The 25,009-nt window shown below is 45.4% G+C and overlaps 1 protein-coding gene across 2 annotated transcripts in view; it reads right to left on the bottom strand.

Moving 5' to 3' along the window:
* The window catches only part of NRBP1 (nuclear receptor binding protein 1), a 407,435-nt gene that overhangs the window by 127,102 nt on the left and 255,324 nt on the right, over positions 1-25,009 (bottom strand). For both annotated transcript variants that reach the window (XM_053709396.1, XM_053709398.1), the window contains 2 exons: positions 8,676-8,726; positions 8,432-8,567 (listed from right to left, as the gene is read on the bottom strand). In XM_053709396.1, the coding sequence (XP_053565371.1) occupies positions 8,432-8,567; positions 8,676-8,726 (187 nt within the window). The remainder of the gene's footprint in view (positions 1-8,431; positions 8,568-8,675; positions 8,727-25,009) is intronic.

The following is a 25,009-nucleotide window of genomic DNA, read 5'->3' as shown; positions in this document are numbered from 1 at the left end:
CACTGTGCGTGTATATCTGTGTGCGTTTGGTGCATAACATACTCGGGTATGTATCATTACTCACTGTGCGTGTGTGTATATTTGTGTGCGTTTGGTGCATAACATACTGTGGTATGTATCATTACTCACTGTGCGTGTGTATATCTGTGTGCGTTTGGTGCATAACATACTCGGGTATGTATCATTACTCACTGTGCGTGTGTATATCTGTGTGCGTTTGGTGCATAACATACTCGGGTATGTATCATTACTCACTGTGCGTGTGTATATCTGTGTGCGTTTGGTGCATAACATACTTGGGTATGTATCATTACTCACTGTGCGTGTGTATATCTGTGTGCGTTTGGTGCATAACATACTCGGGTATGTATCATTACTCACTGTGCGTGTGTATATCTGTGTGCGTTTGGTGCATAACATACTCGGGTATGTATCATTACTCACTGTGCGTGTGTATATCTGTGTGCGTTTGGTGCATAACATACTCGGGTATGTATCATTACTCACTGTGCGTGTGTATATCTGTGTGCGTTTGGTGCATAACATACTCGGGTATGTATCATTACTCACTGTGCGTGTGTATATCTGTGTGCGTTTGGGTGCATAACATACTCGGGTATGTATCATTACTCACTGTGTGTGTGTATATCTGTGTGCGTTTGGTGCATAACATACTCGGGTATGTATCATTACTCACAGTGCGTGTGTATATCTGTGTGCGTTTGGGTGCATAACATACTCGGGTATGTATCATTGCTCTCTGTGTGTGTATATCTGTGTGCGTTTGGTGCATAACATACTCGGGTATGTATCATTACTCACAGTGCGTGTGTATATCTGTGTGCGTTTGGTGCATAACATACTCGGGTATGTATCATTACTCACTGTGCGTGTGTATATCTGTGTGCGTTTGGTGCATAACATACTCGGGTATGTATCATTACTCACAGTGCGTGTGTATATCTGTGTGCGTTTGGTGCATAACATACTCGGGTATGTATCATTACTCACAGTGCGTGTGTATATCTGTGTGCGTTTGGTGCATAACATACTCGGGTATGTATCATTACTCACTGTGCGTGTGTATATCTGTGTGCGTTTGGGTGCATAACATACTCGGGTATGCATTGTTACTCACTGTGCGTGTGTATATCTGTGTGCGTTTGGTGCATAACATACTCGGGTATGTATCATTACTCACTGTGCGTGTGTATATCTGTGTGCGTTTGGTGCATAACATACTCGGGTATGTATCATTACTCACTGTGTGTGTGTATATCTGTGTGCGTTTGGTGCATAACATACTCGGGTATGTATCATTACTCACTGTGCGTGTGTATATCTGTGTGCGTTTGGTGCATAACATACTCGGGTATGTATCATTACTCACTGTGCGTGTGTATATCTCTGTGAGTTTGGGTGCATAACATACTCGGGTATGCATTGTTACTCACTGTGCGTGTGTATATCTGTGTGCGTTTGGTGCATAACATACTCGGGTATGTATCATTACTCACTGTGCGTGTGTATATCTGTGTGCGTTTGGTGCATAACATACTCGGGTATGTATCATTACTCACTGTGTGTGTGTATATCTGTGTGCGTTTGGTGCATAATATACTCGGGTATGTATTGTTACTCACTGTGCGTGTGTATATCTGTGTGCGTTTGGTGCATAACATACTCGGGTATGTATCATTACTCACTGTGTGTGTGTATATCTGTGTGCGTTTGGTGCATAACATACTCGGGTATGTATCATTACTCACTGTGCGTGTGTATATCTGTGTGCGTTTGGGTGCATAACATACTCGGGTATGTATCATTACTCACTGTGCGTGTGTATATCTGTGTGAGTTTGGGTGCATAACATACTCGGGTATGCATTGTTACTCACTTTGCGTGTGTATATCTCTGTGAGTTTGGGTGCATAACATACTCGGGTATGCATTGTTACTCACTGTGCGTGTGTATATCTGTGTGCGTTTGGTGCATAACATACTCGGGTATGTATCATTACTCACTGTGCGTGTGTATATCTGTGTGCGTTTGGTGCATAACATACTCGGGTATGTATCATTACTCACTGTGCGTGTGTATATCTGTGTGCGTTTGGTGCATAACATACTCGGGTATGTATCATTACTCACTGTGCGTGTGTATATCTGTGTGCGTTTGGTGCATAACATACTCGGGTATGTATCATTACTCACTGTGTGTGTGTATATCTGTGTGCGTTTGGTGCATAACATACTCGGGTATGTATCATTACTCACTGTGCGTGTGTATATCTGTGTGCGTTTGGGTGCATAACATACTCGGGTATGTATCATTACTCACAGTGCGTGTGTATATCTGTGTGCGTTTGGTGCATAACATACTCGGGTATGTATCATTACTCACTGTGCGTGTGTATATCTCTGTGAGTTTGGGTGCATAACATACTCGGGTATGCATTGTTACTCACTGTGCGTGTGTATATCTCTGTGAGTTTGGGTGCATAACATACTCGGGTATGCATTGTTACTCACTGTGCGTGTGTATATCTGTGTGCGTTTGGTGCATAACATACTCGGGTATGCATTGTTACTCACTGTGCGTGTGTATATCTGTGTGCGTTTGGTGCATAACATACTCGGGTATGTATCATTACTCACTGTGTGTGTGTATATCTGTGTGCGTTTGGTGCATAACATACTCGGGTATGTATCATTACTCACTGTGCGTGTGTATATCTGTGTGCGTTTGGGTGCATAACATACTCGGGTATGTATCATTACTCACTGTGCGTGTGTATATCTGTGTGAGTTTGGGTGCATAACATACTCGGGTATGCATTGTTACTCACTTTGCGTGTGTATATCTCTGTGAGTTTGGGTGCATAACATACTCGGGTATGCATTGTTACTCACTGTGCGTGTGTATATCTGTGTGCGTTTGGTGCATAACATACTCGGGTATGTATCATTACTCACTGTGCGTGTGTATATCTGTGTGAGTTTGGTGCATAACATACTCGGGTATGCATTGTTACTCACTGTGCGTGTGTATATCTGTGTGCGTTTGGTGCATAACATACTCGGGTATGTATCATTACTCACTGTGCGTGTGTATATCTGTGTGAGTTTGGGTGCATAACATACTCGGGTATGTATCATTACTCACTGTGTGTGTGTATATCTGTGTGAGTTTGGGTGCATAACATACTCGGGTATGTATCATTACTCACTGTGTGTGTGTATATCTGTGTGCGTTTGGTGCATAACATACTCGGGTATGTATCATTACTCACTGTGTGTGTGTATATCTGTGTGAGTTTGGGTGCATAACATACTCGGGTATGTATCATTACTCACTGTGTGTGTGTATATCTGTGTGAGTTTGGGTGCATAACATACTCGGGTATGTATCATTACTCACTGTGTGTGTGTATATCTGTGTGCGTTTGGTGCATAACATACTCGGGTATGTATCATTACTCATTGTGTGTGTGTATATCTGTGTGCGTTTGGTGCATAACATACTCGGGTATGCATTGTTACTCACTTTGCGTGTGTATATCTGTGTGAGTTTGGGTGCATAACATACTCGGGTATGTATCATTACTCACTGTGCGTGTGTATATCTGTGTGAGTTTGGGTGCATAACATACTCGGGTATGTATCATTACTCACTGTGTGTGTGTATATCTGTGTGAGTTTGGGTGCATAACATACTCGGGTATGTATCATTACTCACTGTGTGTGTGTATATCTGTGTGCGTTTGGTGCATAACATACTCGGGTATGTATCATTACTCACTGTGTGTGTGTATATCTGTGTGCGTTTGGTGCATAACATACTCGGGTATGTATCATTACTCACTGTGTGTGTGTATATCTGTGTGAGTTTGGGTGCATAACATATTCGGGTATGTATCATTACTCACTGTGTGTGTGTATATCTGTGTGCGTTTGGTGCATAACATACTCGGGTATGTATCATTACTCACTGTGTGTGTGTATATCTGTGTGCGTTTGGTGCATAACATACTCGGGTATGTATCATTACTCACTGTGCGTGTGTATATCTGTGTGCGTTTGGTGCATAACATACTCGGGTATGTATCATTACTCACTGTGTGTGTGTATATCTGTGTGAGTTTGGGTGCATAACATACTCGGGTATGTATCATTACTCACTGTGTGTGTGTATATCTGTGTGCGTTTGGTGCATAACATACTCGGGTATGTATCATTACTCACTGTGCGTGTGTATATCTGTGTGAGTTTGGTGCATAACATACTCGGGTATGCATTGTTACTCACTGTGCGTGTGTATATCTGTGTGCGTTTGGTGCATAACATACTCGGGTATGTATCATTACTCACTGTGCGTGTGTATATCTGTGTGAGTTTGGGTGCATAACATACTCGGGTATGTATCATTACTCACTGTGTGTGTGTATATCTGTGTGAGTTTGGGTGCATAACATACTCGGGTATGTATCATTACTCACTGTGTGTGTGTATATCTGTGTGCGTTTGATGCATAACATACTCGGGTATGTATCATTACTCACTGTGTGTGTGTATATCTGTGTGAGTTTGGGTGCATAACATACTCGGGTATGTATCATTACTCACTGTGTGTGTGTATATCTGTGTGAGTTTGGGTGCATAACATACTCGGGTATGTATCATTACTCACTGTGTGTGTGTATATCTGTGTGCGTTTGGTGCATAACATACTCGGGTATGTATCATTACTCACTGTGTGTGTGTATATCTGTGTGCGTTTGGTGCATAACATACTCGGGTATGCATTGTTACTCACTTTGCGTGTGTATATCTGTGTGAGTTTGGGTGCATAACATACTCGGGTATGTATCATTACTCACTGTGTGTGTGTATATCTGTGTGAGTTTGGGTGCATAAGATACTCGGGTATGTATCATTACTCACTGTGTGTGTGTATATCTGTGTGCGTTTGGGTGCATAAGATACTCGGGTATGTATCATTACTCACTGTGCGTGTGTATATCTGTGTGAGTTTGGGTGCATAACATACTCGGGTATGTATCATTACTCACTGTGTGTGTGTATATCTGTGTGAGTTTGGGTGCATAACATACTCGGGTATGTATCATTACTCACTGTGTGTGTGTATATCTGTGTGCGTTTGGTGCATAACATACTCGGGTATGTATCATTACTCACTGTGTGTGTGTATATCTGTGTGCGTTTGGTGCATAACATACTCGGGTATGTATCATTACTCACTGTGTGTGTGTATATCTGTGTGAGTTTGGGTGCATAACATATTCGGGTATGTATCATTACTCACTGTGTGTGTGTATATCTGTGTGCGTTTGGTGCATAACATACTCGGGTATGTATCATTACTCACTGTGTGTGTGTATATCTGTGTGCGTTTGGTGCATAACATACTCGGGTATGTATCATTACTCACTGTGCGTGTGTATATCTGTGTGCGTTTGGTGCATAACATACTCGGGTATGTATCATTACTCACTGTGTGTGTGTATATCTGTGTGAGTTTGGGTGCATAACATACTCGGGTATGTATCATTACTCACTGTGTGTGTGTATATCTGTGTGCGTTTGGTGCATAACATACTCGGGTATGTATCATTACTCACTGTGCGTGTGTATATCTGTGTGCGTTTGGTGCATAACATACTCGGGTATGTATTGTTACTCACTGTGCGTGTGTATATCTGTGTGCGTTTGGTGCATAATATACTCGGGTATGTATTGTTACTCACTGTGCGTGTGTATATCTGTGTGCGTTTGGTGCATAACATACTCGGGTATGTATCATAACTCACTGTGTGTGTGTATATCTGTGTGCGTTTGGTGCATAACATACTCGGGTATGTATCATTACTCACTGTGCGTGTGTATATCTGTGTGCGTTTGGGTGAATAACATACTTGGGTATGTATCATTACTCACTGTGCGTGTGTATATCTGTGTGCGTTTGGTGCATAACATACTCGGGTATGTATCATTACTCACTGTGTGTGTGTATATCTGTGTGCGTTTGGTGCATAACATACTCGGGTATGTATCATTACTCACTGTGTGTGTGTATATCTGTGTGCGTTTGGTGCATAACATACTCGGGTATGTATCATTACTCACTGTGCGTGTGTATATCTGTGTGCGTTTGGTGCATAACATACTCGGGTATGTATCATTACTCACTGTGTGTGTGTATATCTGTGTGCGTTTGGTGCATAACATACTCGGGTATGTATCATTACTCACTGTGCGTGTGTATATCTGTGTGCGTTTGGTGCATAACATACTCGGGTATGTATCATTACTCACTGTGTGTGTGTATATCTGTGTGCGTTTGGTGCATAACATACTCGGGTATGTATCATAACTCACTGTGTGTGTGTATATCTGTGTGCGTTTGGTGCATAACATACTCGGGTATGTATCATTACTCACTGTGCGTGTGTATATCTGTGTGCGTTTGGTGCATAACATACTCGGGTATGTATCATTACTCACTGTGCGTGTGTATATCTGTGTGCGTTTGGTGCATAACATACTCGGGTATGTATCATTACTCACTGTGCGTGTGTATATCTGTGTGCGTTTGGTGCATAACATACTCGGGTATGTATCATTACTCACTGTGCGTGTGTATATCTGTGTGCGTTTGGTGCATAACATACTCGGGTATGTATCATTACTCACTGTGCTTGTGTATATCTGTGTGCGTTTGGTGCATAACATACTCGGGTATGTATCATTACTCACTGTGTGTGTGTATATCTGTGTGCGTTTGGTGCATAACATACTCGGGTATGTATCATTACTCACTGTGCGTGTGTATATCTGTGTGCGTTTGGTGCATAATATACTCGTGTATGTATCATTACTCACTGTGTGTGTGTATATCTGTGTGCGTTTGGTGCATAACATACTCGGGTATGTATCATTACTCACTGTGCGTGTGTATATCTGTGTGCGTTTGGTGCATAACATACTCGGGTATGTATCATTACTCACTGTGCGTGTGTATATCTGTGTGCGTTTGGGTGCATAACATACTCGGGTATGCATTGTTACTCACTTTGCGTGTGTGTATATCTCTGTGAGTTTGGGTGCATAACATACTCGGGTATGTATCATTACTCACTGTGTGTGTGTATATCTGTGTGCGTTTGGTGCATAACATACTCGGGTATGTATCATTACTCACTGTGCGTGTGTATATCTGTGTGCGTTTGGTGCATAACATACTCGGGTATGCATTGTTACTCACTGTGCGTGTGTATATCTGTGTGCGTTTGGTGCATAACATACTCGGGTATGTATCATTACTCACTGTGTGTGTGTATATCTGTGTGCGTTTGGGTGCATAACATACTCGGGTATGTATCATTACTCACTGTGCGTGTGTATATCTGTGTGCGTTTGGTGCATAACATACTCGGGTATGCATTGTTACTCACTGTGCGTGTGTATATCTGTGTGCGTTTGGTGCATAACATACTCGGGTATGTATCATTACTCACTGTGCGTGTGTATATCTGTGTGCGTTTGGGTGCATAACATACTCGGGTATGTATCATTACTCACTGTGCGTGTGTATATCTGTGTGCGTTTGGTGCATAACATACTCGGGTATGTATCATTACTCACTGTGCGTGTGTATATCTGTGTGCGTTTGGGTGCATAACATACTCGGGTATGTATCATTACTCACTTTGCGTGTGTGTATATCTGTGTGCGTTTGGGTGCATAACATACTCGGGTATGCATTGTTACTCACTTTGCGTGTGTATATCTGTGTGCGTTTGGGTGCATAACATACTCGGGTATGCATTGTTACTCACTGTGCGTGTGTATATCTGTGTGCGTTTGGTGCATAACATACTCGGGTATGTATCATTACTCACTTTGCGTGTGAGTATATCTGTGTGCGTTTGGGTGCATAACATACTCGGGTATGCATTGTTACTCACTGTGCGTGTGTATATCTGTGTGCGTTTGGGTGCATAACATACTCGGGTATGCATTGTTACTCACTGTGTGTGTATATCTGTGTGCGTTTGGGTGCATAACATACTCGGGTATGTATCATTACTCACTGTGCGTGTGTATATCTGTGTGCGTTTGGGTGCATAACATACTCGGGTATGCATTGTTACTCACTTTGCGTGTGTATATCTCTGTGAGTTTGGGTGCATAACATACTCGGGTATGCATTGTTACTCACTGTGTGTGTGTATATCTGTGTGAGTTTGGGTGCATAACATACTCGGGTATGTATCATTACTCACTGTGTGTGTGTATATCTGTGTGCGTTTGGTGCATAACATACTCGGGTATATATCATTACTCACTGTGTGTGTGTATATCTGTGTGCGTTTGGTGCATAACATACTCGGGTATGCATTATTACTCACTTTGCGTGTCTCTAGCTCAGCAGGTTCTGGTGTCGGAGTCTTTACAGAGGGAGGGACCACTGGTGACTTTACAACTTCTTGCTGAGGCTGCTGGGGCCTGGGCATCCCAAACGCAGTGAGGGGGTAAATCCCATTCCTGCAAACAGACAGCTGCTGGTGAGACGAGCTAATGTCTCACCTAATTATGTACAAGACAGTGATTCATAGCAACCAATAAAGCATAAAACTCAAGTAAGCTACTTACCTGACATCTTCTAGAAACTTGTCCAGCTCCAGCGCTGGTGACTGAGAGAATCTGGGGCAGAAAGAGTAGAGGAACAATATCTTAATATGGGAAGAACACATAAAGCATTTAGTATGTCCCATCTTATACGTCACTTGGTCAGGGACAGAAAGCTGCTTCCTGTCTGCAGGGAAAATGTCTCTCTTACTTGTGTCACCCTGCAGGGGTTACCAGACGTACGGTGCAATCACTCCCCCTCGTTACCAGACGTACGGTGCAATCACTGCCCCTGGTTACCAGACGTACAGTGCAATCACTGCCCCTGGTTACCAGATGTACGGTGCAATCACTGCCCCTGGTTACCAGACGTACGGTGCAATCACTACCCCTCGTTACCAGACGTACGGTGCAATCCCTCCCCCTCGTTACCAGACGTACGGTGCAATCCCTCCCCCTCGTTACCAGACGTACGGTGCAATCACTGCCCCTGGTTACCAGACGTACGGTGCAAGCACTCCCCCTCGTTACCAGACTTACGGTGCAATCACTGCCCCTCGTTACCAGACGTACGGTGCAATCACTCCCCCTCGTTACCAGACGTACGGTGCAATCCCTCCCCCTCGTTACCAGACGTATGGTGCAATCCCTCCCCCTCGTTACCAGACGTACGCTGCAATCCCTCCCCCTCGTTACCAGGCGTACGGTGCAATCACTGCCCCTGGTTACCAGACGTACGGTGCAATCACTGCCCCTGGTTACCAGACGTACGGTGCAATCACTGCCCCTGGTTACCAGACGTACGGTGCAATCACTACCCCTGGATATCAGATGTACGGTGCAATCACTACCCCTGGTTACCAGACGTACGGTGCAATAACTACCCCTGGTTACCAGACGTACGGTGCAATCACTACCCCTGGATATCAGATGTACGGTGCAATCACTACCCCTGGTTACCAGACGTACGGTGCAATATCTACCCCTGGTTACCAGACTAACAGTGCAATCACTGCCCCTGGTTATCAGACGTACGGTGCAATCACTACCCCTGGTTATCAGACGTACGGTGCAATCACTACCCCTGGTTACCAGGTGTACGGTGCAATCACTACCCCTGGTTACCAGCCGTACGGTGCAATCACTGTCCCTGGTTACCAGACGTACGGTGCAATCACTACCCCTGGTTACCAGCCGTACGGTGCAATCACTGTCCCTGGTTACCAGCCGTACGGTGCAATCACTGTCCCTGGTTACCAAACGTACGGTGCAATCACTCCCCCTCGTTACAAGACGTACGGTGCAATCCCTCCCCCTCGTTACCAGACGTACGGTGCAATCACTCCCCCTCGTTACCAGACGTACGGTGCAATCACTCCCCCTCGTTACCAGACGTACGGTGCAATCCCTCCCCCTCGTTACCAGACGTACGTGCAATCCCTCCCCCTCGTTACCAGACGTACGGTGCAATCACTCCCCCTCGTTACCAGACGTACGGTGCAATCACTCCCCCTCGTTACCAGACGTACGGTGCAATCCCTCCCCCTCGTTACCAGACGTACGTGCAATCCCTCCCCCTCGTTACCAGACGTACGGTGCAATCACTGCCCCTGGTTACCAGACGTACGGTGCAATCACTCCCCCTCGTTACCAGACGTACGGTGCAATCACTGCCCCTGGTTACCAGACGTACGGTGCAATCACTGCCCCTGGTTACCAGACGTACGGTGCAATCACTGCCCCTGGTTACCAGACGTACGGTGCAATCACTGCCCCTCGTTACCAGACGTACGGTGCAATCACTCCCCCTCGTTACCAGACGTACGGTGCAATCACTCCCCCTCGTTACCAGACGTACGGTGCAATCCCTCCCCCTCGTTACCAGACGTACGGTGCAATCCCTCCCCCTCGTTACCAGACGTACGGTGCAATCACTACCCCTGGTTACCAGACGTACGGTGCAATCACTGCCCCTGGTTACCAGACGTACGGTGCAATCACTGCCCCTGGTTACCAGACGTACGGTGCAATCACTACCCCTGGATATCAGATGTACGGTGCAATCACTACCCCTGGTTACCAGACGTACGGTGCAATAACTACCCCTGGTTACCAGACGTACGGTGCAATCACTACCCCTGGATATCAGATGTACGGTGCAATCACTACCCCTGGTTACCAGACGTACGGTGCAATAACTACCCCTGGTTACCAGACGAACAGTGCAATCACTGCCCCTGGTTATCAGACGTACGATGCAATCACTACCCCTGGTTATCAGACGTACGGTGCAATCACTACCCCTGGTTACCAGGAGTACGGTGCAATCACTACCCCTGGTTACCAGCCGTACGGTGCAATCACTGCCCCTGGTTACCAGACGTACGGTGCAATCACTGCCCCTGGTTACCAGACATACGGTGCAATCAATGCCCCAGGTTACCAGACGTACGGTGCAATCAATACCCCTGGATATCAGATGTACGGTGCAATAACTACCCCTGGTTACCAGACGTACGGTGCAATCACTACCCCTGGATATCAGATGTACGGTGCAATCACTACCCCTGGTTACCAGACGAACGGTGCAATCACTGCCCCTGGTTATCAGACGTACGGTGCAATCACTACCCCTGGTTACCAGACGTACGGTGCAATCACTACCCCTGGTTACCAGACGTACGGTGCAATCACTACCCCTGGTTACCAGGCGTACGGTGCAATCACTGCCCCTGTTTACCAGCCGTACGGTGCAATCACTCCCTTGTTACCAGCCGTACGGTGCAATCACTCCCCCTTGTTACCAGCCGTACGGTGCAATCACTCCCCTTTGTTACCAGCTTACGGTGCAATCACTGCCCCTTGTTACAAGACATACGGTGCAATCACTGCCCCTTGTTACAAGACGTACGGTGCAATCACTGCCCCTTGTTACAAGACGTACGGTGCAATCACTGCCCCTTGTTACAAGACGTACGGTGCAATCACTACCCCTGGTTACCAGACGTACGGTGCAATCACTACCCCTGGTTACCAGACGTACGGTGCAATCACTCCCCCTCGTTACCAGACGTACGGTGCAATCAATACCCCTGGATATCAGATGTACGGTGCAATAACTACCCCTGGTTACCAGACGTACGGTGCAATCACTACCCCTGGATATCAGATGTACGGTGCAATCACTAACCCTGGTTACCAGACGAACGGTGCAATCACTGCCCCTGGTTATCAGACGTACGGTGCAATCACTACCCCTCGTTACCAGACGTACGGTGCAATCACTACCCCTGGATATCAGATGTACGGTGCAATAACTACCCCTGGTTACCAGACGTACGGTGCAATCACTACCCCTGGATATCAGATGTACGGTGCAATCACTAACCCTGGTTACCAGACGTACGGTGCAATCACTACCCCTGGTTACCAGACGTACGGTGCAATCACTACCCCTGGTTACCAGACGTACGGTGCAATCACTGCCCCTGGTTACCAGACGTACGGTGCAATCACTACCCCTGGTTACCAGACGTACGGTGCAATCACTACCCCTGGTTACCAGATGTACAGTGCAATCACTACCTCTGGTTATCAGATGTACGGTGCAATCACTACCCCTGGTTACCAGGCGTACGGTGCAATCACTGACCCTGTTTACCAGCCGTACGGTGCAATCACTCCCTTGTTACCAGCCGTATGGTGCAATCACTCCCCCTTGTTACCAGCCGTACGGTGCAATCACTCCCCTTTGTTACCAGCTTACGGTGCAATCACTCCCCCTTGTTACAAGACATGCGGTGCAATCACTCCCCTTTTTACCAGACGTACGGTGCAATCACTACCCCTTGTTACCACAAACCTAAAATGCAACCATTAATATCCCTTTTATCTGTAGATGCGCAGTCATTTAAAGCTCTACTTTCTTTCCTATGGCATGGAGAGTCCACAAATTCATTCCAATTACTATTGGGAATTCAACTTGTGGCCAGCAGAAGGAGGCAAAAAGCACCCCAGCAGAGCTGTTAAGTGTCACTTCCCTTACCCATAACCCCCAGTCATTCTCTTTGCCTCTGTTAAGGGAGGATGTGCGAAGATGGTGTCTGAAGATATTTAATCCTTTTATAGGTGCAATCCCTCCCCCTCGTTACCAGACGTACGGTGCAATCACTACCCCTGGTTACCAGACGTACGGTGCAATCACTGCCCCTGGTTACCAGACGTACGGTGCAATCACTGCCCCTGGTTACCAGACGTACGGTGCAATCACTACCCCTGGATATCAGATGTACGGTGCAATCACTACCCCTGGTTACCAGACGTACGGTGCAATAACTACCCCTGGTTACCAGACGTACGGTGCAATCACTACCCCTGGATATCAGATGTACGGTGCAATCACTACCCCTGGTTACCAGACGTACGGTGCAATAACTACCCCTGGTTACCAGACGAACAGTGCAATCACTGCCCCTGGTTATCAGACGTACGATGCAATCACTACCCCTGGTTATCAGACGTACGGTGCAATCACTACCCCTGGTTACCAGGAGTACGGTGCAATCACTACCCCTGGTTACCAGCCGTACGGTGCAATCACTGCCCCTGGTTACCAGACGTACGGTGCAATCACTGCCCCTGGTTACCAGACATACGGTGCAATCAATGCCCCAGGTTACCAGACGTACGGTGCAATCAATACCCCTGGATATCAGATGTACGGTGCAATAACTACCCCTGGTTACCAGACGTACGGTGCAATCACTACCCCTGGATATCAGATGTACGGTGCAATCACTACCCCTGGTTACCAGACGAACGGTGCAATCACTGCCCCTGGTTATCAGACGTACGGTGCAATCACTACCCCTGGTTACCAGACGTACGGTGCAATCACTACCCCTGGTTACCAGACGTACGGTGCAATCACTACCCCTGGTTACCAGGCGTACGGTGCAATCACTGCCCCTGTTTACCAGCCGTACGGTGCAATCACTCCCTTGTTACCAGCCGTACGGTGCAATCACTCCCCCTTGTTACCAGCCGTACGGTGCAATCACTCCCCTTTGTTACCAGCTTACGGTGCAATCACTGCCCCTTGTTACAAGACATACGGTGCAATCACTGCCCCTTGTTACAAGACGTACGGTGCAATCACTGCCCCTTGTTACAAGACGTACGGTGCAATCACTGCCCCTTGTTACAAGACGTACGGTGCAATCACTACCCCTGGTTACCAGACGTACGGTGCAATCACTACCCCTGGTTACCAGACGTACGGTGCAATCACTCCCCCTCGTTACCAGACGTACGGTGCAATCAATACCCCTGGATATCAGATGTACGGTGCAATAACTACCCCTGGTTACCAGACGTACGGTGCAATCACTACCCCTGGATATCAGATGTACGGTGCAATCACTAACCCTGGTTACCAGACGAACGGTGCAATCACTGCCCCTGGTTATCAGACGTACGGTGCAATCACTACCCCTCGTTACCAGACGTACGGTGCAATCACTACCCCTGGATATCAGATGTACGGTGCAATAACTACCCCTGGTTACCAGACGTACGGTGCAATCACTACCCCTGGATATCAGATGTACGGTGCAATCACTAACCCTGGTTACCAGACGTACGGTGCAATCACTACCCCTGGTTACCAGACGTACGGTGCAATCACTACCCCTGGTTACCAGACGTACGGTGCAATCACTGCCCCTGGTTACCAGACGTACGGTGCAATCACTACCCCTGGTTACCAGACGTACGGTGCAATCACTACCCCTGGTTACCAGATGTACAGTGCAATCACTACCTCTGGTTATCAGATGTACGGTGCAATCACTACCCCTGGTTACCAGGCGTACGGTGCAATCACTGACCCTGTTTACCAGCCGTACGGTGCAATCACTCCCTTGTTACCAGCCGTATGGTGCAATCACTCCCCCTTGTTACCAGCCGTACGGTGCAATCACTCCCCTTTGTTACCAGCTTACGGTGCAATCACTCCCCCTTGTTACAAGACATGCGGTGCAATCACTCCCCTTTTTACCAGACGTACGGTGCAATCACTACCCCTTGTTACCACAAACCTAAAATGCAACCATTAATATCCCTTTTATCTGTAGATGCGCAGTCATTTAAAGCTCTACTTTCTTTCCTATGGCATGGAGAGTCCACAAATTCATTCCAATTACTATTGGGAATTCAACTTGTGGCCAGCAGAAGGAGGCAAAAAGCACCCCAGCAGAGCTGTTAAGTGTCACTTCCCTTACCCATAACCCCCAGTCATTCTCTTTGCCTCTGTTAAGGGAGGATGTGCGAAGATGGTGTCTGAAGATATTTAATCCTTTTATAGGTACTTTTCCCTGCAAGCAAGGATTGGGGCTATGCTGTGTCCATGTCAATCTCTTTAGTAAGAGTAATGGTGGCTTTTAGCAGTTAGAAAACGGTGAGGTAGTCTTTGCTTTATTTCTAACATTATTGCTACCCCTTTATAGAAAGTCAGGGTTAGTTACTCTGTTCTTTCTTTTTCTTTAGGTCCGCAACAGAGAGTGGGGTGTCTATCACACCTAAGAAACTGTCCCTGCCCTGCAGCTGGATCCACAGGTCACTGTCAGACCTGAATCAGGTAAGAAGACTCCATACAAAGAATTCTAAACTTGAGTCCCTGTATCCCTGCACCCATGACTTGTGGTCAAAAGGGGTTTTTACTCTGGGTTAGGGATTTTTCATATCTATTGCCAGGTATCCTCCAGTGGGGGTGGGCAATGAGGTGAGGTGACATTGTGGATCTCTGGTAGAGGTCTTAACCAGCAGTGGTGGCTCTAGGGTTTTATGTAGTATGACCGGAGGCCACCGCTTGTTAGCATAAATGTACACTGAGATTTTCAGCTGCCTCCAAAGTGTGGCCCGAATATTTTTTAAGGCTCTAGGTGAGATTTTATGTCTGATACGGCGTCGGAGGGGTTAACCTTCCCGCAGGGATTTTTTTTGGCGCGATCTCGCTTTCTTCTATGGCGAGTCATGCGCTTTATATCTCACAGAGTATATCAGGTTGTGCGGGCTAAGGGAGTATAGATTATATACTCGCCTTAGGGGAGATCGCTAAGCTGCAGGAGAATTTGGATTTAATTCCATAGGGGATATGTATATTATATTTATACATTTTTTGGTATTAATTCTCTTGGTGTTAGATTACATAAAATGCACTGTTTAGTTCTGTAACTTAGAACTTTTTCCCCCTATACTGATGTGATTCCCGGGCATTGTCTGCCATATAGTGGCAGTTGAATCTATTTATGCAGCTAAGTTATAAAGAACATTTTATTATCCTTCTTTAACCCCTTAACAACTGAGGACGTACCCTGTACATCTTCGGACTTGGAAAGGGGTGGAAGCGATCACGATTGCTTCCAGACGCTTTCCGGTTATTGCAGTGATGCCTCAATATCGAGGCATCCTGCAATCCATCCTGCAATAACCCTCCTTGGCCACTCTGTGGCCCTCTCTGCACCGGCCATTGATGGCCGGTATCGTTGGTGGGTGGGAGCCGACGCGGGAGGCGGTTGGGCAGCCATCGATGGGCCCTGTGATGTGGAGGGGGGCAGGATCGTGGGCGGGATCGACGGGGGCGTGCACGTGGGCGGGTGGGAGAAAGGGGGGTAGGAATTTGCACTAAATTATATATAAGGGTTCTTGGAGGGGGTGGGGGGAAGCTACACTACAGAAAAAAAAAAGAAAAAAAAACCACAATTTTATTCTAAACTGGGTACTGGCAGACAGCTGCCAGTACCTAAGATGGCGCCCATTAAGGTAGAGGGTGAGGGTTAGAGAGCTGTTTGGGGGGGGGGGGGATCAGGGAGGTTGGGACTAAGGAGGATCCTACAGAGCAGCATATGTAAATATGCTAAAAAATAAATAAATAAAAAATATACTATTTATTTTAGTACTGGCAGACTTTCTGCCAGTACTTAAGATGGTGGGGGAGGTAAGAGAGCTGTTTGGGAGGGATGTGTCAGGTGGGAAGCTGATCTGTGCACTAAAGCTAAAATTAACCCTGCAAGCTCACTACAAGCTACCTAATTAACCCCTTCACTGCTGGACATAATACACGTGTGGTGCGCAGTGGCATTTAGCTGCCTTCTAATTACCAAAAAGCAACCACAAAGCCATATATGTCTGCTATTTATGAACAAACGGGATCCCAGAGAAGCATTTACAATTTATGCCATAATTGCACAAGCTGTTTGTAAATAATTTCAGTGAGAAACCTAAAGTTTGTGAAAAAAAATTGTGAAAAAGTGAACGATTTTTTTAATTTGATCGCATTGGGCGGTGAAATGGTGGCATGAAATATATCAAAATGGGCCTAGATCAATACTTACTGGGTTGTCTACTACACTACACTAAAGCTAAAACTACCCCAAAAAGCTCCCTACAAGCTACCTAATTAACCCCTTCACTGCTGCGCATAATACATGTGTGGTGCGCAGTGGCATTTGGCGGCCTTCTAATTACCAAAAAGCAACGCCAAAGCCATATACGTCTGCTATTTCTGAACAAAGGGGATCCCAGAGAAGCATTTGCAACCATTTGTGCCATAATTGCACAAGCTGTTTGTAAATAATTTCTGTGAGAAACCTAAAATTTGGAAAAATTTAACTTTTTTTGTATTTGCTCGCATTTGGTGGTGAAATGGCGGCATTAAATATACCAAAATGGGCCTAGATCAATACTTTGGGTTGAATACTAATAAGGAACGTTAAATAATTTCTTGTGTAGGTATATGTCTCTCTGAAAGGACCTTGTTTAAGTAAGTATAACTATGTAAATGTTTTAGGTCACCTTTCAGAGTAGTGCTTAAAGGGACATAATACTCAAATGCTAAATCACTTGATATTAAAGGGACATAATACTCAAATGCTAAATCACCTGAAACTGATGCAGTATAACTGTAAAAAGCTGACAGGAAAATATCACCTGAGCATCTCTATGTAAAAAAGGAAGATATTTTACCTCACAATTTCCTCAGCTCAGCAGAGTAAGTTCTGTGTAAAAAGTTATACTCAGCTGCTCCCAGCTGCAGGTAAAAAAAAAATAAAAAAATGAAGAAATGAACAGCAGCCAATCAGCATCAGCAGTGCTGAGGTCATGAACTCTTACTGTGATCTCATGAGATTTGACTTGACTCTCATGAGATTTCATTGTAAACTTCCTTTACCTGATTGGTGAAATAATATGAGAGTTCACAAGGTTCATCCCCTAAGCTGTCCCAGGACAGACACACTAAAATGCTGCTTAGAAATCCTTTACAATGGGAGGTGGCTACTGAGGAACTTTTGAGGTAAAATATCTTTCTTTTTTACATAGAGATGTTCAGGTGATATTTTCTAGTCAGCTTTTTACAGCTATGCTGCATCACTTTCAAGTGTTTAAACATTTGGGTATTATGGCCCTTTAAGCATGTATAATTAATTCCAAACAAAAAATAATGTATGAGTATGCCCTACAAGTATGCTTCTATGCACTATTAATTATGTTTACCCATATTAATGTAGTATAGACCAGAAAATAAAAAATAACTTTTATTAATTAAAATTAAAAGACAGCAATTATTATTTGCGTTGTTGCTGCCCACTTTGAACATTAAGAACACATCTCCTTCATGTAATAATATTATTATGGAACCTGTGATATTAACTTCTGAATATCTATAGGATCTGTTGCAATATCTTTAGACTGAGATTTGTTTTAGCCTTGTTATCGGCTTGTTGCTATATTAGATTTAGGGTGCTGCCGTCATATGTTGAAAGGGGTAATACTCCTTTAAATTACATAATAACAAACTTATGTCTTATAGATCCTTTTGATGGGCTGTAAAACGATCTATTAGACTGATGTCTGATTAATAACCTTGGTGAAGTTAGCCGAAAACGTCCGTTAAATCTTGACTTCAAAGACACTATGTTACATAAAAATGCTAACGATATACACAAAAAACTGAATTTATGCTTACCTGATAAATTACTTTCTCTTGTGGTGTATCCAGTCCACGGATTCATCCTTTACTTGTGGGATATTCTCCTTCCTAACAGGAAGTGGCAAAGAGAGCACACAGCAGAGCTGTCCATATAGCTCCCCCTCTAGCTCCACCCCCCAGTCATTCGACCGGAGGTTAGGAAGAAAAAGGAGAAACCATAGGGTGCAGTGGTGACTGTAGTTTAAACAAAAAATCTACCTGACTTAATAGCCAGGGCGGGCCGTGGACTGGATACACCACAAGAGAAAGTAATTTATCAGGTAAGCATAAATTCTGTTTTCTCTTGCAAGGTGTATCCAGTCCACGGATTCATCCTTTACTTGTGGGATACCAATACCAAAGCTTTAGGACACGGATGAAGGGAGGGAACAAGACAGGTACCTTAAATGGAAGGCACCACACTGCTTGCAAAACCTTTCTCCCAAAAATAGCCTCCGAAGAAGCAAAAGTATCGAATTTGTAAAATTTGGAAAAAGTATGCAGTGAGGACCAAGTCGCCGCCTTACAAATCTGTTCAACAGAAGCCTCATGTTTAAAAGCCCATGTGGAAGCCACTGCTCTGGTAGAATGAGCAACAGATCTTGTACCTTGCTGAATGGACATGAGTCGTTTAGCAGCAAAGGAGGAGCGAGCCGGAACATCAAATACCCTTCGAAAGGAGGCCACAAATTGAGGGTAATTTGAAATCACAGGTTTATTAGTCTTCCACAAGGGATTAGCCCAGGCAAGAGCTGTGTCAGAGAGTAACGAGATGAGAAATCCCACCTTAGCTCTGTCAGGGGGAAACGCCTGAGGTAACATCTCAAAGTAAATGCCCACCTGGTTCAAAAACCCTCTGCACTGAATAGGATCGCCTCCATATCGCTGAGGTAGAGGTGCAGAACCGGACATGCTCCTGGTAGGACTAGGTGCAGCAGCGGAAACAGGAGCAGCCATAACTTGCGGGACACTTTGGTCCAAATGTGCAGTGCGAGTCAGGGTTTGCAGGGGTAGTGCAAATTGATCCAAGCAGTGACTTTGTTCATCCATCCTGGAAATGATGGCAGGTAAAGGTGGATTATTAGCACCATTAGGATTCATGTCCCTTGCATAATGTCAGGGTGCCAGGAATCAGACTGAGACGAGAAGTGCAAAAATAATCACACCTTTATTAATAGCAAAAAATAATAATGTGGGGGGCGTGTCCGGGCTCTGGCCCAAGATGGTCGCAAAACTGAAGACTCTGCTTAAAGCTTTACATTCCGTCGTGTAATCAAGATTTGTTTAAGCCATCCACCACTGAATTATATACCTTCTTACAGAGGAGAGTTTATTGGATTGAATGGGACTTATATTTTTACTTTTAGACTGGACCGTTGAGAACCTTGGCGGCTCTCCTAGAGAAGGTACTCAACACCCCCCCCCCCCCCCCCCCCCCCGGAACACCAGGTACAGAGAGAATATATGACATTCTCTTAATATTTTTTTTGCATTATGGAGGAGATACTTACCCTAATACAGGCTTTACTGAAAGACAGAGAAAGGCAGACATGCGAGAGGATTGATCGCATTGCAACTATTTCTACTGCGCAACATGGCGATTATTGGGAGACTACAGATCACACATCAGCCATATGGTGTTCAGGCCTGGAGATGTCTGAGATTGAGGAGGAGAGCACAGAAGCGCTGCAAAACATGTCTCAAGATGCCCCCCCTAGCCTAGACTTAGGAGAGTGTGGGGCGGAATGTCCTCTACCTACTACCAAGATACAATTTACAGCTTTTGTGGCCGGGCGACCGGCTCCGCTTTGTCATGCCGAGACTGCTTGGTGGGATGGTGGCTGGGCGCAGCGGCAGCAAAACCTACTACTTACTTTGGAGGGGAGCGAGGCGGTCTCCCGATTGCTTGCTCACCTCTTTGATTCCCGACGCCCTGAGCTAGATGAGAGAGAGGGGCGATCTTATGACTGTGGCCCGACGGCAGCTGCCAGGTTTATTAGACTCTGTGGAAGGCTCTTCAATGCTACCTGACATGGTGGATATGCCTATACCTTTATGCAGGGGCTGATAGCGAGGGAGTAATGGCTGTATGGGACATATGTGGTGTTCTACCTTAGTGCTGTACTGGAATTTCTATCTCCCTCTGATAATATACTTGTGCGTAACGGGCTTTTGCACGGTATACCCCCTGGAGTCTAGGACTTGGGCACTTTAATGATTACTGTGAGGTTTGAAGATGAGGCCCACCACGCTCTAATTTATGTTACTGGACTCCTGCAGCTTGTACCAGTTTGACTGTAACTATCCTTTTGATTGATATATTATGCTTAATTTACGTGTCTCCGGGAATCATACTATATAAGTGTATATATAAAAGTGTGAGCATGCCCATATAGTTTCCTATATAAAAAACGAATATCTTGCATAGCTCTGTTTAAAATGTTCATTTGTTTTTTATGTGAAATTAAATGTAGGGAAGAGACTTCCCCCATTTTATTTACAAAAGAATTGAATGAGGTTCACCAGATAGGTATGGTTCCCATAACGTGCAGTGTAATGTTTGTATGCTATTCTGTTAGATAGATGCTTACTCCCCCCCATATATAAACCCCATCACAACATACACTGGGTATATTTTGCCTATCAAGATTGGGGATTTGGGTCTGGGAACCTGCACTAGTTAAGCACATGGGACTCCTATAGCTAAATATCCTCCTGTGGTTCAGCCGCTATTATATTTCCTTAGATACATTGGGACACATGTTTATATGTTTGACATACTTATTCTATTATGTACCCCTGAAACGGGCCCAAAAAACATAATTTATGCTTATCTGATAAATGTATTTCTCTTGTGATGTATCGAGTCCACGGATTCATCCTTACTTGTGGGATATTCTCCTTCCCTACAGGAAGTGGCAGAGAGAGCACCCACAGCAGAGCTGTCTATATAGCTCCTCCCTTAGCTCCACCCCCCAGTCATTCAACCGAAGGCTAGGAAGAAAAAGGAGAAACCATAGGGTGCAGTGGTGACTGAAAGTTTAAAAAATAAAAATATATATATATATATGCCTGTCTTAATAAACAGGGCGGGCCGTGGACTCGATACATCACAAGAGAAATAAATTTATCAGGTAAGCATAAATTATGTTTTCTCTTGTAAGATGTATCTAGTCCACGGATTCATCCTTACTTGTGGGATACCAATACCAAAGCTTTAGGACACGGATGAAGGGAGGGACAAGACAGGGACCTTAAACGGAAGGCACCACTGCTTGTAGAACCTTTCTCCCAAAAAATAGCATCCGAAGAGGCAAAAGTATCAAATTTGTAAAATTTGGAAAAAGTATGAAGCGAAGACCAAGTCGCCGCCTTACAAATCTGTTCAACAGAAGCCTCATTTTTAAAAGCCCATGTGGAAGCCACAGCTCTAGTAGAATGAGCAGTAATTCTTTCGGGAGGCTGCTGACAGCAGTCTCATAGGCCAAACGGATGATGCTTTTCAGCCAAAAGGAAAGAGAGGTAGCCGTAGCCTTTTGGCCTCTCCGGTTACCAGAATAAACAACAAACAATGAAGATGTTTGACGGAAATCTTTGGTTGCTTGTAAGTAGAACTTTAAAGCACGAACCACATCAAGATTGTGCAACAGACGTTCCTTCTTTGATGAAGGATTAGGACACAGAGAAGGAACAACAATCTCTTGATTGATATTCTTATTAGAAACAACCTTAGGAAGAAAACTAGGTTTGGTACGCAAAACCACTTTATCTGAATGGAAAATAAGATAAGGGGAATCACACTGTAAAGCAGATAGCTCAGAAACTCATTGAGCCGAAGAGATAGCAACTAAGAACAAAACTTTCCAACATAGAAATTTAATATCTATGGGATGCATAGGTTCAAACGGAACCCCTTGAAGAACTCTAAGGACTAAGTTTAGGCTCCAAGGCGGAGCAGCAGGCTTAAATACAGGCTTAATTCTGACCAAAGCCTGACTAAAAGTTTGAACGTCTGGGACATCTGCCAGACGTTTGTGTAGTAGAATAGACAAAGCAGATATTTGTCCTTTTAGAGAACTAGCTGATAATCCCTTCTCCAAACCCTCTTGGAGAAAAGACAATAATCTAGGAATCCTAATCTTACTCCACAAGTAACCCTTGGATTCACACCAATAAAGATATTTGTGCCAAATCTTATGATAGATCTTCCTGGTGACAGGCTTTCTAGCCTGAATCAGGGTATCAATGACCGACTCAGAGAACCCACGCTTTGATAGAACTAGGCGTTCAATCTCCAAGCAGTCAGACGCAGAGAAACTAGATTTGGATGTGAGAACGGACCTTGGATTAGAAGGTCCCGCCTTATTGGCAGGGTCCACGGTGGAACCGAGGACATGCCCACTAGGTCTGCATACCAAGTCCTGTGTGGCCACGCAGGTGCTACCAGAATCACCGAAGCTCTCTCCTGCTTGATTCTGTCAACCAGACGTGGAAGGAGAGGAAGCAGTGGAAATACGTAGGCCAGATTGAAGCACCAAGGTACTGCTAGAGCATCTATCAGTACCACCTTGGGATCCCGGGACCTGGACCCGTAACGAGGAAGTTTGGCATTCTGACGCGACACCATCAGATCCAATTCTGGTGTGCCCCATAGCTGAATCAGCTGAGCAAATACCTCCGGATGGAGTTCCCACTCCCCCGGATGAAAAGTCTGACGACTTAGAAAATCCGCCTCCCAGTTCTCTACTCCTGGAATGTGGATTGCTGAGAGATGGCAAGAGTGATCCTCTGCCCATCGGATTATCTTGGTTACCTCCATCATCGCTAGAGAACTCCTAGTTTCTCCGTGATGATTGATATAAGCTACAGTCGTGATGTTGTCCGACTGAAACCTGATGAATTTGGCTGCAGCAAGCTGAGGCCATGCCTGAAGTGCCTTGAATATCGCTCTCAGTTCTAGGATGTTTATCGGAAGAAGAGATTCCTCCAGAGACCATAAGCCCTGTGCTTTCAGGGAGTTCCAGACTGCACCCCAGCCTAGCAGGCTGGCATCTGTCGTTACAATGCGCCACTCTGGCCTGCGGAAACACATTCCCTGAGACATGTGGTCCTGAGACAACCACCAGAGAAGAGAATCTCTGGTCTCCTGGTCCAGATGCAGTTGAGGAGATAAATCTGCATAATCCCCATTCCACTGTTGAGCATGCATAGTGGCAGTGGTCTGAGGTGTAAGCAGGCAAAAGGAACTATGTCAATTGCCGCTACCATGAGTCCGATTACCTCCATACACTGAGCCACAGATGGCCGAGGAATGGAATGAAGAGTTCGGCAAGTGGTTAAGAGTTTTGATTTTCTGACTTAAGTCAGAAATATTTTCATTTCTACCAAATCGATCAGAGTCCCCAGAAAGGAAACTCTTGTGAGAGGGAAGAGAGAACTCTTTTTTATGTTCACCTTCCACCCGTGAGATCTCAGAAAAGCCAACACAATGTCCGTGTGAGACTTGGCTAGCTGAAAAGTTGACGCCTGAATTAAGATGTCGTCTAGATAAGGCGCCACTGCTATGCCTAGAGGTCGTAGAACCGCCAGAAGGGACCCTAGCACCTTTGTGAAAATTCTTGGAGCCGTGGCTAACCCGAAGGGAAGAGCCACAAACTGGTAATGCCTGTTTAGAAAGGCAAATCTGAGAAATTGATGATGATTTCTGTGAATAGGGATGTGTAGATACGCATCCTTTAAGTCCATGGTAGTCATATATTGACCTTCCTGGATCAGAGGCAGAATAGTCCGAATGGTCTCCATCTTGAATGATGGAACCCTGAGGAACTTGTTTAGAATTTTGAGATACAAGATTGGTCTGAAAGTTCCTTCTTTTTTGGGAACCACAAACCCTGTTCCTCTTTTGGGACTGGGCGGATCACCCCCATGGTGAGCAGATCTTCTACACAGCGTAAGAACGACTCTCTCTTTGTCTGGTTTACAGACAATCGAGAAATATGAAATCTCCCCCGTGGAAGGGAGTCTTTGAATTCCAGAAGATATCCCTGGGACACAATTTCTAAAGCCCAGGGATCGTGAACATCTCTTGCCCAAGCCTGAGCGAAGAGAGAGAGTCTGCCCCCTACTAGATCCGGTCCCGGATCGGGGGCTACCCCTTCATACTGTCTTAGAGGCAGCTGCAGGCTTCTTGGCCTGTTTACCCTTGTTCCAAGCCTGGTTAGGTCTCCAGACTGACTTGGATTGGGCAAAATTCCCCTCTTGCTTTGCAGCAGAGGAAGCCGAAACGGAACCACTCTTGAAGTTCCGAAAGGAACGAAAATTATTTTGTTTG

Source organism: Bombina bombina, chromosome 4, assembly GCF_027579735.1.
Source record: "Bombina bombina isolate aBomBom1 chromosome 4, aBomBom1.pri, whole genome shotgun sequence".
Taxonomy (NCBI): Eukaryota; Metazoa; Chordata; class Amphibia; order Anura; family Bombinatoridae; genus Bombina; species Bombina bombina.
This window is presented reverse-complemented; position numbering and strand designations above follow the sequence as displayed.